This window comes from Periplaneta americana, chromosome 14, assembly GCF_040183065.1.
Source record: "Periplaneta americana isolate PAMFEO1 chromosome 14, P.americana_PAMFEO1_priV1, whole genome shotgun sequence".
NCBI classification, from domain to species: Eukaryota; Metazoa; Arthropoda; class Insecta; order Blattodea; family Blattidae; genus Periplaneta; species Periplaneta americana.
The window spans coordinates 90,657,640-90,671,512 of record NC_091130.1 but is presented as its reverse complement, the minus strand read 5'-3'; the positions used below and the strand labels follow the sequence as shown (position 1 = coordinate 90,671,512).

Below are 13,873 nucleotides of genomic sequence, written 5' to 3'. Positions count from 1 at the left end.
AAAGGAGTACCGGTACTTAATTTGCACACAAAGATCACCCTCATGAAGACCTGAAAAAGGAACATTTCTGTCCAGTCTTAGAAGCAGCCCTAGAGAAGTACGTTACAGTTAAAATGCTCCGAAGTGGTTTCTGAGCATGCTGGCTATTTCCTTGGAATCCTAATTCCATTGATTACTCAAAATGTCTTGGAAGCAAAGTAATAAATAGGACATCAGCTCAGTCATACAGTGAACTATTGCCAAAATTAGATTATGAACATTTCAAATTACTGGTGGCTGAAGAATTAATAGAAAAGTTCAAAGACATTAAGAGTGAGACTGAAGTAGATCACAATAATGAATTTTATGTTCTCTTCAGGATGTGGAACGAAGTATTTCGTAAAGGTGTGCAACCAAAGATAATGAAAAGACAAAGCACTGTTTTAGTTCTATAATTAAGCCAATTATTTGAGACTATAAAACGATAGATAACAAGCAAAATTTGGAAAAAGATTCAGGCAGATAAAGAACACAAAAAACAGGCAGAACAAGAGAAAAAAGAACAAAGGAAGAGAAAGAGAGAAGAAAAACTCTAGATACAAAACAGATGCTTAAGAAAAAGAAAGAGCGAATTACTAACATGGGTAAGGGTACTGATGTAACTGAAATGTCATCTTTCAAACAAGACATGTGTTATGTTTGTGTTCGTAATATTAAAACTGAAAATGGAAGCCTGCAATGTTCACTGTGCAATAAGTTATTCCACAAGAAATGTGTACCTAAAAATCATCAACAACATATTCCCGACAATACAGACTGCGATGATTTCCTTTGTCATCTGTGCTACAATGTTGATGAAAGCAATAGTGAAGACTTGTTTTTAAATACTGAAAGTGATAATGAATAAATGGGACGTGTGTTGATTTCAATTTTGTTATAAACTGTTGATAAAACGAGTATGCCAAGAACTGATCAATACCTGCCAAATATTGTAACAACCCTGCCAAGAATTGTATTTTTCAGAACTTATTTTTTAACATGAAAAAATATTATTATTTAAATTTAAAATGTAACTTGATATATGTGAATATATGTAAAAAATATCCCTTTGCCCCATAGAAGTTTCATTTTTACGATTGAACTTAAAATATCTACTCAATTTTTAATTGACTAAAAAATCATCCTTAACCCTGCCAATAATTGTACCTTTACCCCTATATATATATATATATATATATATATATATGTATATATATATCTTTTTCTGTCACTACTCCTGCAACCTCTGGTGCAAACAGACGTCTAGAAATATTGGTAATTTTGTCTTCGAATTTACAGCACAGAAGTTTCTGGATAGTGTTCCAAGAACAGTTCTTTTTTATTTTGAATAATAATGTCAATTTCTTCAGTTCTTTTCTTCCGACATATAACTACACAAGAAGGTTACTAAAGTTTTGGCAATGACTTATCTTTTTTTTTCTTCCTAGGTGCCTTGTCAGTAAAAGTTATTTTTGTTGGTCCAATGGCTACCCACTTAACAATAGTCATTCACAATCTTGAACTCCTGTATTTTTGTACGGTGTCATTTTCTTGTAACAGTGCTGTCCAGCTTCTGATGTGTTCCATGTTTATCTCTTCATTTGCATCACACAATACACAGGTGGATGCATGGGAAATTCTTATCCTGTGCAGTTGGCTTGCCAAAAAATCATAACCTATTACCAATCTGAACATCACAACAATAGATTTATGTGGCCCTTGGGAGGATTATCTCGGGATTAATCAATAAAATTTTCCAGGTTTTATGTTTTGGTCCATCTGAATGTTGTTTTTGGGCAGATCTGAAATCACTTTTGATTAGTTGTTTTACAGAATAAAATACAAGTCCGTTATTATAGTTAAGATCACGTAAGTATAGTTTCTAAAAGCTTAATTTGGCATCTCTTCAGTGTTGTCAACTAATAGGTACAAGATATAACCAAAGAGGATAAAGTCATAATGCCATATACTGAAATAATAATATTATTTTGCTTATTTACTTATTTACCACATCTTCCTCTTTGTGTTGGAAGATGTTTTCTAAATGGTTCAGTAATTTGTGAAAGTATATCTTCCTCCTTCCTGGACCTCTTGCTCATTTTGTTAGTAATTAGTAGATTAGTGTGATCTAATATTAAAATGTATTTTGTCTGACGACATGAAATTCATTGCTTTGATTAAACAGTTTACGATTGACGAGACCTAACCTAAAAATATATTTTGTTTGATCGCGTGAATGATTAGTACAAATTCCGAAAACAGAATACCACTTCAAAATGTATACCCTACTTAAAATACAAACTCCTTAGTCGCTATCATGCTAGTTTCTCTCTTGAACATTGTAATAAAATAATCTGAACACTAAGAAATATATTTCTATCTATTAGCCACGTACATGTTTCATACCAAGTAGGTCTATAAGTTATATCTTATTTAATTACACTTAACCTGGATATAGTGTTGTATTGGAATCACAGCACAACACAACTGAATTATGTATTGATATTAATATTAATACCGGTATTATTAATTACCTTCAAATTTCACAAGCTTATTTTCTTCCATTTCATCAGTTTTCTTTACTCCAAACCAAAATTATTGCTCCCAACATAACAGAAAATAACTGCCAGTTGTATTTTTTAGTAGTAGTCGAAATTTGAAACGAAGTTGATAAAAGAAAATTCAACCTGATATCAAAATCACTATAATCCACTAGCACATGTAGTAATAGGGGGAAAATGGTTATTTTTTTCTTCACCCACTCTTTCTAGCACAGCCTCATTTCTTACTCTGTACGTTTCACAGGCTACATTCTTCTCTATATCCACATTTCAAATACTTCTAGTATTTTCTTTTTACTTCGTTGTAATATCTGTGTTTATGACTCATATGATTCCACACGTCACTTTTCCAGGCAGATCTCCTAGGTATGACCTTCAATGGCTTCACGCCATGCAAATCAGTTTTTTCACCCTTAGGTTATTGAGTTAACTGATCTGGACTATCGATGGTTGTAAAATTTCAATGTAAATATATACAATACAATACAAAAAGTCTGCTGTTTCATTTCCTTTTATATCACAGTGGGAAGGAATCCACTGTAAACTAATTTTTTTTCTGTAGTTTAGTTAGAAAATAGATTCTTTTCTTATAATCCTGAATTTTAGCCTCTTTTGTAGACTGTTGTGAAATTATAGCTTGTATGTCTGCCATTGAATCTGATAATATGGCAGAGTTCTGGAATTTACTTAATCTGAATAAGAGGTTTTCCAAAGATATGTAAATAGTAGTAACTTGTCCTTCACAGTTTTTGAACCTCATAAGTGACAATAATAAGACGTCACCTCATGAGGGAGCTGAGCCAGGAGATATTGGGATAGAGTGGCAAGTTCCTTTCCCCCTCCATTGCATATATCGCTGACTAGTAACGTATTTCACTAATCAGCAATGTTGTTGTTGTTTTCTAATGCCAGGCGTTTGACAATAAAGTCATTTGACCTCTTGCACTCCAATATTTTTCAAAGATATTATCATGACCAGCCACTGAAGCACAGATTTCGAGGCCTAGGGGTTCATTTCCCTTTCCTTCTCCTCTTTCTACTTTTCTGTTCCTAGTGCTGACCTGCTATGGCACTAAAATCGTCCTCCAGTGGCTTAAGGAGGGAAAGCTGGTGATCAACAAGATCTCCCAGCTAGGTCCAATGGACCCGTCGACCAACAGCAGGTGTGGTCCTCCAGACATTCTGGGGGTTGTGTGTGAATGAAGTAGCCACCAAAACGGTAAAATATGGTGTTCACTTAAATCGGCTACAACTTGCCTTTTAACTCCAATATGAAATGAGTACCATTAAGGTAAAATTATCCGGAGGTAAAATAGTCCCCCAATCGGATCTCCGGGCGGGGACTACTTTAATGGTACAGAATCAACTAATCAACAATGTGCAGTAGGCTTACAGTAGATTTATGAACATATCCAAAATCTTCCATCATTACCAGAGGAAAAATAGCACAGCGCAATTATATAATAACTGATGCAGATGTTCAACAGAATGTTTTCAAAAATAAAAAGGAAATTGTTTACCTTTTCAAATAATCTTTAAGTTCAGACCCTAAAATACACATATTTTTGCACATTTTCATTTTTTTTATTGCGTGGTGTATTCAAGTTTCAATTTTTCGAAACAAGGTTAGGAACTGTAAAATCTAATTCTGAAGATTAGGACTTTCTACTTCGAAAGCCTGAATCTGTTTTAAAACTCATGTTCATTTATATTTCAAAGTAGTGCACTCTATTTCGAAAAGTTCTTGGCCACTGTGGTCGTTCAGTAATATTGATCACTTCCTCACAATCACTCATAAGTTTTCGGAAAACATCTGTCATGTCCATGTGTATAGCGGAAGCAGCCATCACCATCTTGCACTGTTGAGCCTTAAACTGCAATTTAAACACAGAAGACTGCCGATCAAGGTAAACTTAAGTTAACTCAAGATTAACTGGTGGTTAAGGTTTATAACTTTATAATACGAAGCAGAACGAAAACTGAACATAAGTTTAAATGGCGTTCATAATACTGGCCCTAAGTCCAGTTGAATCAGTTGATTCATCAACTTGAATTACAAACATGGCATTGTTGTTTCCAACCTTGTCTCTCACTGAAAATTCAGTGTTTTCAGATAAATCCTGAATTTTCGCCCAACTGTATTGTCAACCAAAGAATTTTTTTTTTTAATTTCAGTATAATAAGCCTTCTCGCCAGCTGAGTGGAGTAGTGTATTTTTTTTTTTTTCAATAATCTCCAATACTTATTTCTTGAGCTTTCTCAGACATATTGAATTTCTTAGTAAACACAACACACTTTTTTTTTTAACATTTCTGTGAAGTAATTCACAGATTTGTCTTTTAAGTGGCTATGTTTAGTATGAAAATGACGAATCAGTTTATTTGGCACGATACTTGCATTTGACAGGTTTTCTCTGCAAACTAAACACTCCGGACTGGGACTGCTCTCGTCATCAGACCACATGAAATCCATTTTCAAACAATCTTCATTATATAAACGCACTTTTCTTTTTGTGAAACTTGTACTACTTTTGCTCGATGGCAAGTTCTTACTTGTTGATGCATCTACATTCGTTTTCTTATCATTAGTAATGAAGCGTTCAGAAGTCAACATGATTAACTTCTTTTCCAAAGATTTTGAGATATTCAAGGTTAAAGTTAAACACACACTATTTATTCTGTGATGTAATTGAGAAGAATACTGCAGTCTGTGAGCTTTTTACTGAACTATGGAGCAAATCACATTGACCACTGAAAATATGGTCAATTTAATACATTGCTAACTTATAAACTCTGAAATAACTGAACCAAAAGTGGAGTTAATCATGTTGACTTCTGAACGCCTCAGTTGTTGCAACGTATGGTGAATCTTCACTGTAAGTTCTCTTTCTTATAATAAATTTATCCATGACTAATAATAAATAGTAGAGAAGTGAACATTCAGACTGTACTACGAAAGAAAAAGTCACGTTCCATTATACTTTATCTACCACACAGACTCGCAATAGACCTGCTCACGAAGCCACATTTTCTCACACTGAAGTACAGAACAATACCACTATGCTGCTTGTTGGCATTTACATGCTGCTGTCTAGCGGCACATACTTGGTACACACATTTATGTGTCTATCAAGGACATGTATCTACCAGGCAGCTGGGTAAGCAAGAGGTGACCAGCGATTTTCTTACTTCATTTCATTTATCATGAGTTAATAGCTCAAAATAATTAAATATACCAGACAGTTCGCGATACTCTATAAACCTTCAGAGACACCCAGTTTGGAAAGCTCTGATCTAAATGTTTTGAATTTCGGACTTTTTTTTTCCTAATATGCCCTAATGGCCAGCTTCGAATTTCCGAGAATTTCAAACTAGGCCGCATCTTATAGCAATGAACATGTACTGTGTTTTCACGTTCTTACAGTTTCACAGCTAATCTGCTTTTGAGCAAAATTGATTCAGAATATATAAATGACGTTTCATATCTCCCAGGGTTTAAATTACGATTCTATAAGAGTAAAAAACGAAAAACTAATATATAATTCGCATGCAAAGTATTAGAATTTTGCCAGGACCTTTGGACGTGGCAGAGGGAATGAATGAGTGTGAAAAACTCGTAGGTGTGAATCATATAAAAGGAATTTTACTGTAGTAAGGGAAAGTACTAGACCAGTAAATTGCAATTAAAACCTGCCACCCCTGATAACATATTGTGTAAAAACATGTAGCATATCACAATTCTGAAAACTGTGAAAATTTAGTGAAACTGCTTGCCTTAGGTATCTTTGAAGGAAGTACCAGTCAATTAAAATTATTTTCATAATTCAGTATTAAGTATTATTCACTTCATCTGTCATATATTTTGGTTATTAAGCAATGTACTGTATTTTTGTGCTAAGATTGTAGAATAAATGGAGCTCTTGCTTGTTAGTCACTTGCCTTTCTCTGAGTGCTCAGATTTTGATAAGAATACTGCTCATATATTTTTATAAATTCTGTTTATGGTATACACGTTATAAAAACCTATACTTTATAGGCTTCCGGAGTTCCCGAATTTTAGGTCTTTTTTGATTGAATATTTAGGTTATTTCTGAAGCTAGTGTTTAGGTAATATTCCGCCATTTATCAATATTATCGGTAATTATTCTTTTATTAACACGGGAATATTTATGCATTTGTATCACATAATCAGACTTACTTTAGTGTAGTGTTACGACATTCTGCTTTTACATATAGTAACCAATACCATGTTTTGAATACTGTTTATTGAGTTATATCCTTTGCTATGTTTCTTGTAGTTGCCTCCTCCTAATGAAGATAAGGCCGCATTAGGTGCTTTAGAATCAGCCTTAGCTGCAGCAGAGGATGAGTCAGATGTCCAGGCTGCCAGGACTGCCAAAGCTGAAGCAGCTGCTGATTTGGCAGAATTTGATGAATCAATTCCTCTTGAGGATGGTGAACCAGGTGGTGCCTCAGGTGAACAAGAAATGAGCAAAGCAGAGTTGGAAGTCCATAATCTTATTCAGCAGGTATGTACTGTAGTTGGGAAATAGCATTGTTCTTCGTCTTCATCTGTTCGTTTTTTTTCTCTGCATTTTAGTCCATCCTTCATTCTATTTATAACATTTTGTATTCATACATAGATATGTTTGTACAGTAAAACCGCACTTAACCAAATTTCTCTTAACTGAAACTGTAGAATAAAGATACATATTGTATTTTCTGGACCATAACACGCACATTTTTCTTTAAAAAAATTACTGTCTAAAATATGACAGCATGTTATGTTCTAGAGCAGCAGTTCCCAAACTTTTTCAGCCATGGAGCCCTTTTTGAAGCAAAAGTTTCTCGTGAAGCCCCGAGACTTGGATATATATATAAAATAAAGGAAACAATAGTAAAAAAGTACTGGATATAATTTGTTTAAATCTACAAAATGATATTAACAAGTAGTTAAGATATTTAAAAAATGTTACAATGTTACGTGTACACCTGAAGTTAATGTGAAGAATGTGCCTGTTTCTTGCGACAGAGTTTGTCAATGTCCGGTGTCATAGAAGTCAGTTGAGGACGACGAATATCGTCTTCTGTGTCCAAACAAGTTCGATATTTTGTTTTTGTAGCCATGTACCTCGAAAAGGTCGTTTCACTGAGGTACCCAGTATCAAAAGGCAGTGAGAGAAATTTAGCTTTTGAACTTAATATCAAAAGATCCTCCCCTAACTTAGCCCAAAATTCGGGAAATGGATTGTTTTTAAATTATGCCTGACAGTGGCTGTTCGAAACCATGTCTATAAGGACCTCATATCTGAAGCAGTGAGGACTGCTCGTTTTGACATCACTGGAAATGGATCTACAATCCACTCATATTTCTTTAGAATCGATTCCTGAGTGTCCCTTGGAAAGTATGAATTCATATTTTGAAGCAAATTGTCAAGGTGTTCTTTCATTATTGCTATGAATGAGACATTCATTGTTATGTTATTTTCTTCTATAAAGTTTGAAGTCAATGATAAACGTAAGATCCTTATTGTCGACGCTTTCTATGTAGAACGCTATCTTTTTCTTCAGTGCGACAATTTCGTCATCAGCATCGAATATAGTCTTCCATTTACCTTGTATGTATGTGCTGAATTCATTTTTGAAAAATGTCTGCCAAGTAACATAATTTGTACAGCCATTCCTGAACATTCAAATAATCTGCTAGCAAACTGTTCTGGTAATTCAAAAGTGAAGAAACTTCCATTCGAATTTCATGTAATCGGGTAACCGTGTTACCGCACGACAACCATCGCACTTCTGTGTGTAATATTACTAACAATGACTTGGATATACTACCCATGTCTTCACACAGGATTTTAAGTAGCCTACACTGCGAAGGTCGTGCCTTAACAAAGTTGATAATTTTGACAGCGTTGTCTAGTACCTGCTTTAATAACGGGCGTGTCGGTGTAGTACACAGTGACTACTTGTTCAGTTTTTAAAACTTTCTTGATCCTTGTAACAGCGCCAGCAACAGGACCTACCATGGCCTTCGCGCCATCTGTGTACACATCAATGCAATTGTCCCACGGTATCGAGTTTTCAATGAAGAAGAAAAAATTTCAGTACCACTTGTAGAGGATGGCAGTGGCTGCAGAACAAAATATTTCATGAAAGAACCTGAAAATTCATACCGCACAAACATCATTAACATAGCTAATCTAGCAAAGACCGTGGATTTGTCAAGTTGTAACGAAAATTTCGTTTGGCTGATACGGGAAATCATATTTTTTACGTCTTTTCATAGATTCTGGATTCGATTATGCAGTGTTATTTGATAAGGACACACCGGAAATCAAGTTTGCAGTTTTCTCGTCCACCATGCACTTCACTACTTTCACTAATAGTGGTTTCATAAGAGTTTCAGCAAGGGTGAGGTTTACCATCAAGAGTCTGGTTATGACTAACCAAGTACGACATTTTCAGTGCTTTCTCGTTGTTTGTTTTTACACTAAGTAAATGAGCGTTTTTGCAAAAGTCGATAGATGCAGAAATCAAGATTTTACAGAAATTACTTTTTTTAATTTAAACATACAAATATTTATTTTAGAACAACAATTTTCACAGGAAGCATTCTTTGTTCTGAGACAATGAGTGTAGATTTGAAAAATATAAGCATTTTTTTTTTATTACTTGTCAGTTTTACGCCAAAAAAAAATAGAATTTTTGCAAAAGTCGATAGATGCAGTCTATCTTCATATGAATCTCATTAAAACACAATAAAATAGAAGAAAAGTATTAGTGTCAACACAAAATTACAATTTTATCACAAAAGTCTGATGGGACACATCTGCTAGAACTGTTGTGTACAAGTTCTTTGCCTCTCTTGTTACTTCGAAATAATGCATGAGTTTCTTAACGTCATTCTTTTTTACTTTTGACACCATGTTGACTTCTGGATGAGCAGGGGAGTTTAACACACTACCGCATGTTTTAATTCTTGGTTTTAGAAACCACACTGCCATTGGGCACGCTGTATATGTGTTTTGCACTGTAACAGAAACATAACGACTTTTCCCAAAGTTTTACTGTAAGTGATCACTCGCTGCAGAGCCTTCTTAAATGACAGTGTCAGTCTTAACATCTTTTGAGCACTCGATTTTAAGTACATGATTTTCCAGTCCTTGTTGATATTCTTGACTGAGCCATGATTTTCTAGCATCTTGTGGTAGTCATTGGGGTCAATATGTCTTCCAATCTCCTATAGTCTTTTTCTATTCTTCCAAAAACACGATCTGGAGCCATATAGCTATGACGGTGTATCGGAAAGAAAGAAGAATGTGAGTAAAAATATTGTTTTGCTCCAAAAAAAGGCATGAGAGTTGCCATCATAATGCTATTCTTGTTCACACTAGCACAAGAATACAGATAAATGGTGGAAGGGGCATTAGTTGAAGTTTTTTTTCTAGATTAAATAAAAATCTAGCAATGCAGATGCGATTTAGTTACATCCCCTTGATCACTGGGTCTTCAACCAAGTACAGAATGAAATATCCTTAATTTCTTGTGTTTTTGAATGTATCACAACACAGAGGTTGTAGTGTCATACTTGTCTTGCGTAGAACACTTCGCCCACCGATAATTTCGGTAGAGGTTGATTTTGTTGTAAGTCGAAACATGTCTTTATTACTTCTGGAGTATCATCTTTCATAATTTTGTAAAACTTGTCTGCACGGAGTTTTTGTAGCCTATATTGGGTCCTTAGTTCATTTTTTACCAAGTCTGAGACAGACTTGGTAAAAAATGAACTAAGGACCCAATGCCTTTATTTGGAATAGGCTTATCTTGCAGGTTGAGCAGGAATCAGTATGGGGAGTTTTAAATGACAGGTTGAAATAACTGTAAAATATATGTTTATACTTCGAGAGTGAGTAACTCTCAAGTAGTCCCAAGTTTTTTCTTTTTTCACAGAAATTTGACCACATTTTTTTAATAGAGAGATCTGGAGGCAGATTTCTCCTACTAGATTTTCCCCCAGTATAGTGGCTCTCTCTGCATTTATACATCTTTTTGTCATTTTAACTGTTATTGTAAGATTCTCATGCTTCTTAGCTGCAGTATTTCCTCCTCTATTTTCCCTTGATGACTGTCCTGTAGAGTAGAATCTATTTTGCCAGAAGAGACAATCGGTCCTTTGAGAAACTAGTTATGCCTTGGAAACTTGACGTACAAACTGGGATTATCTGTCCTTCTGTTTTCCTGATACTGTATTTAATTGACACACTTTGTTTTCTTTTCGAAGATTCGGTATTCACCACCCTACGCTTCGGTGATGTAATGGTCATGAGCTTAATAACTAATTTGTCTTGATTTATTTTGCATAAAATCTTAAATTTATTGTGAAATACACTAATATCATCAAAGGTTAAATCTGCCACTTTACACTGCTTACTTCCTTTAATTTTTGGATTGGAGGAAGAGTTTGCAAGTCCATGAGAGCATTTTATATTCAGTTCATGCTCCTTTGTTCTACGCTTCCCTGTACGAGGACTCTTTAGTTCTGGATTTCCTACCACCCACTACTTTTTGAATCATATTCATTTCATCTACTGGATCCATTATTCACACACAGAAACTATCTAGAATATCACAACATTGGAAAATGCTCTTACTTAAAGCTTGTCTGAAGTCACTCGTGAATGAATACAGTTTTGAAAAGTATTTCACTTCATATTCGCCACTTAACAGTCAAGTTGAGTGGGAGAAATAGATAAATAGTTTTTGCCTCAGTAATTTACAGTTATGCGAGAAATCCTAAACAGTGAAGCTTTAGTTTGGGGAGGGAGATCAAATAGCTTCCGTCTCAGTGATTTACCGCTAGACGACAAAAAATAGCATTCCAATTCTGCCGGCAACTCTAATAAAATAAAATTGTCTGAAATAGTATGCTGAAAACTATTTTATTTAACCCTGCACATATTTCAAATATATTTGGAGTTATTTTCGACATTGAACAACCATTTGAAATACATTTCTGAAAAAGCTCGTAAAAGATTCTCCCTTCTGAAAAGACTAGCAGGAAAGAAATGGGCTGCTCTAGAAATACTTTGAACACTACATACAAAATGTTTATACAGCCAGTGCTGCCGTACTGCAGAGAAATTTTAATTACTTCACATTTCATAAATGCAATAGAACGTGTTCAAAACCAAGCTCTCAGGCTCATTACTGGTGGAATCAAAATAACTCCAATAGATTCTATGAGATTCCTCACTAATATTAACAGCATCAAAATGATTATAAAAGAAAAAGCACTGATTCAATATGAAAAACTTATCAGATTACCAGGAAACAATTGGCATTCATACAGTCCTCTCCGTAGATTAAAAATTCAAAAAAGTTTCATATCCATGGTTCAAGAATTAAAACAGAAAATCAACATCCTGAATTTAAAAGAAAACCTACAAATTAAACCAAACCCTTTAACACTATTAAATATAGAGTATAATCTAAATTTAACATAAATACTGAACTCAGCAGTAAACACTGAAATAATGAAACAATTGTCTTTAGAGACAATTAATATTAGGTACCCTCCACAAAATTGGCTTCATTTATACACCGATGGATCCTTGATCTCCAGAGAACAAGGTGCCGGTGCAGGTGTTACGTGCTGTCTCTTCTCACTTTATAGATCTCTTGGATATGGAACAACAAGTTTTGATGGAGAAATCACTGCAATAAGTGAAAGTCTCAGGAATCTTCTCTGCCACATCAATAAATTTAAAAATGCAGTTATATTGTCAAACTCCAAAGCAGCTATTCCATCAATAGTCTCTAGACACATACCTACATCTCAAATAGCAGAAATAAATAAAATGCTCTCTCAACTAATAACACTCAATAAAAGAATTGTATTCCAATGGATACCATCCCATTGTGGAATCCTGGGAAACGAGAATGCGGATGCTTTAGCAAAGAAGGGCAGCACTGTTACTTACAGACCTGTTACTAAATCTACGTATTCCTCTGTGAAAAGATTTATTAAATCTACATACTTAGACTTCAACAAACAAAATTTGATAATACAATCTCAAGGGAAAAAATGGAACTCTCTGCATCATAATCCACAGTTGATTCCCAATTTACCACGCAAATCGTCTGTAGCTGCATTTAGATTGGCAACAGGCCATGACTGTTTGGTCAAGCATCTGCATAGAATTGGAATATATCAGTCTCCTGACTGTCCATTGTGCAACTCAGATCAAGAAATGGATTCAGAACATCTCAAAATTTGTGCGTCAGTGGCTAACTATGACAATATCTTTGAAAAATATTGGAGTGCAAGAGGTCAAATGACTTTATTGTCAAATGCCTGGCATTAGAAAACAACAACATATTTCAAATAAGAACTCGAGCATCTATAGAGTTTTGCTTTAACTAAGAGAGAGCATCTATCGAGTTTTGAAAAAACCTGGAAGGTTTGGTGGTCTCTACACACGGTATGGATCAAGTTTTGCTAAATCTGAGTTCATAGATCGATTCCGGAGGTAGAAAACATACGATATCCATATATAACTCATTTTCGAAAATTTCTGCATCTATCAACTTTTGCAAAAACGCTCGTCAATTTTGTCTGAACTGCATGGAGTTCGTCACTATTTCTTTCGAAGTAGTCTGCAGTTTTATTTTTGAATTGAGAAATGCCGTCTAAGCTTGGCAGGGAACATAGAACTATTGGGAAAAACTTTGTTACATATCACACACTGTGGACGTTCATCAGCAAACGCAGTGAATCCCATGTCCAAATATAAATGACCTTTAATGTATTTAATAAAATCAATGAACACTGTATTATTGACCTAACATGTGTGTTTTATCATTAAATATAAATCACAATATTTTCGTTTGGTACTTTCAATAACTTTACACTAGGCACCATAGACTCTGAGACAGGATCATGTTCAACATATTCCGAACTCAATTCCCAGGAATTCGCACTATCTTCTTTGAAGTAAGGTTATAGCTTTGTTATCTCCCTTTGACTGAGCACTGGTTGATGGCTAATGACTCTTAGGTCTTAGGGAGCCCGTCGTAAGCCACAGTTCCCGTTCAACGAAAATTTAGCTAACACATCTGCTATCAAATTAACATGCAGGTATACAGTATATATATTTTTTTAGGTAACGTAACAGTCAATAGATTGTAGATTCCACGTACCATGAATAACAAACGCTGCCTGCCCAGTATATAAAAAAATAAAATAAATTTCGAGAATCCTTGAGTACTTGGCAAGCAAGAAAGATCGAGATA

General features: G+C 34.7%; 1 protein-coding gene across 5 annotated transcripts in view; it reads left to right on the top strand.

Annotated features, from left to right (window-relative positions):
• Nucleotides 1–13,873, top strand: part of dom (domino helicase) — a 689,640-nt gene that overhangs the window by 468,985 nt on the left and 206,782 nt on the right. For all 5 annotated transcript variants that reach the window (XM_069845730.1, XM_069845733.1, XM_069845731.1 and 2 more), the window contains one exon: nt 6,877–7,107. In XM_069845730.1, the coding sequence (XP_069701831.1) occupies nt 6,877–7,107 (231 nt within the window). The remainder of the gene's footprint in view (nt 1–6,876; nt 7,108–13,873) is intronic.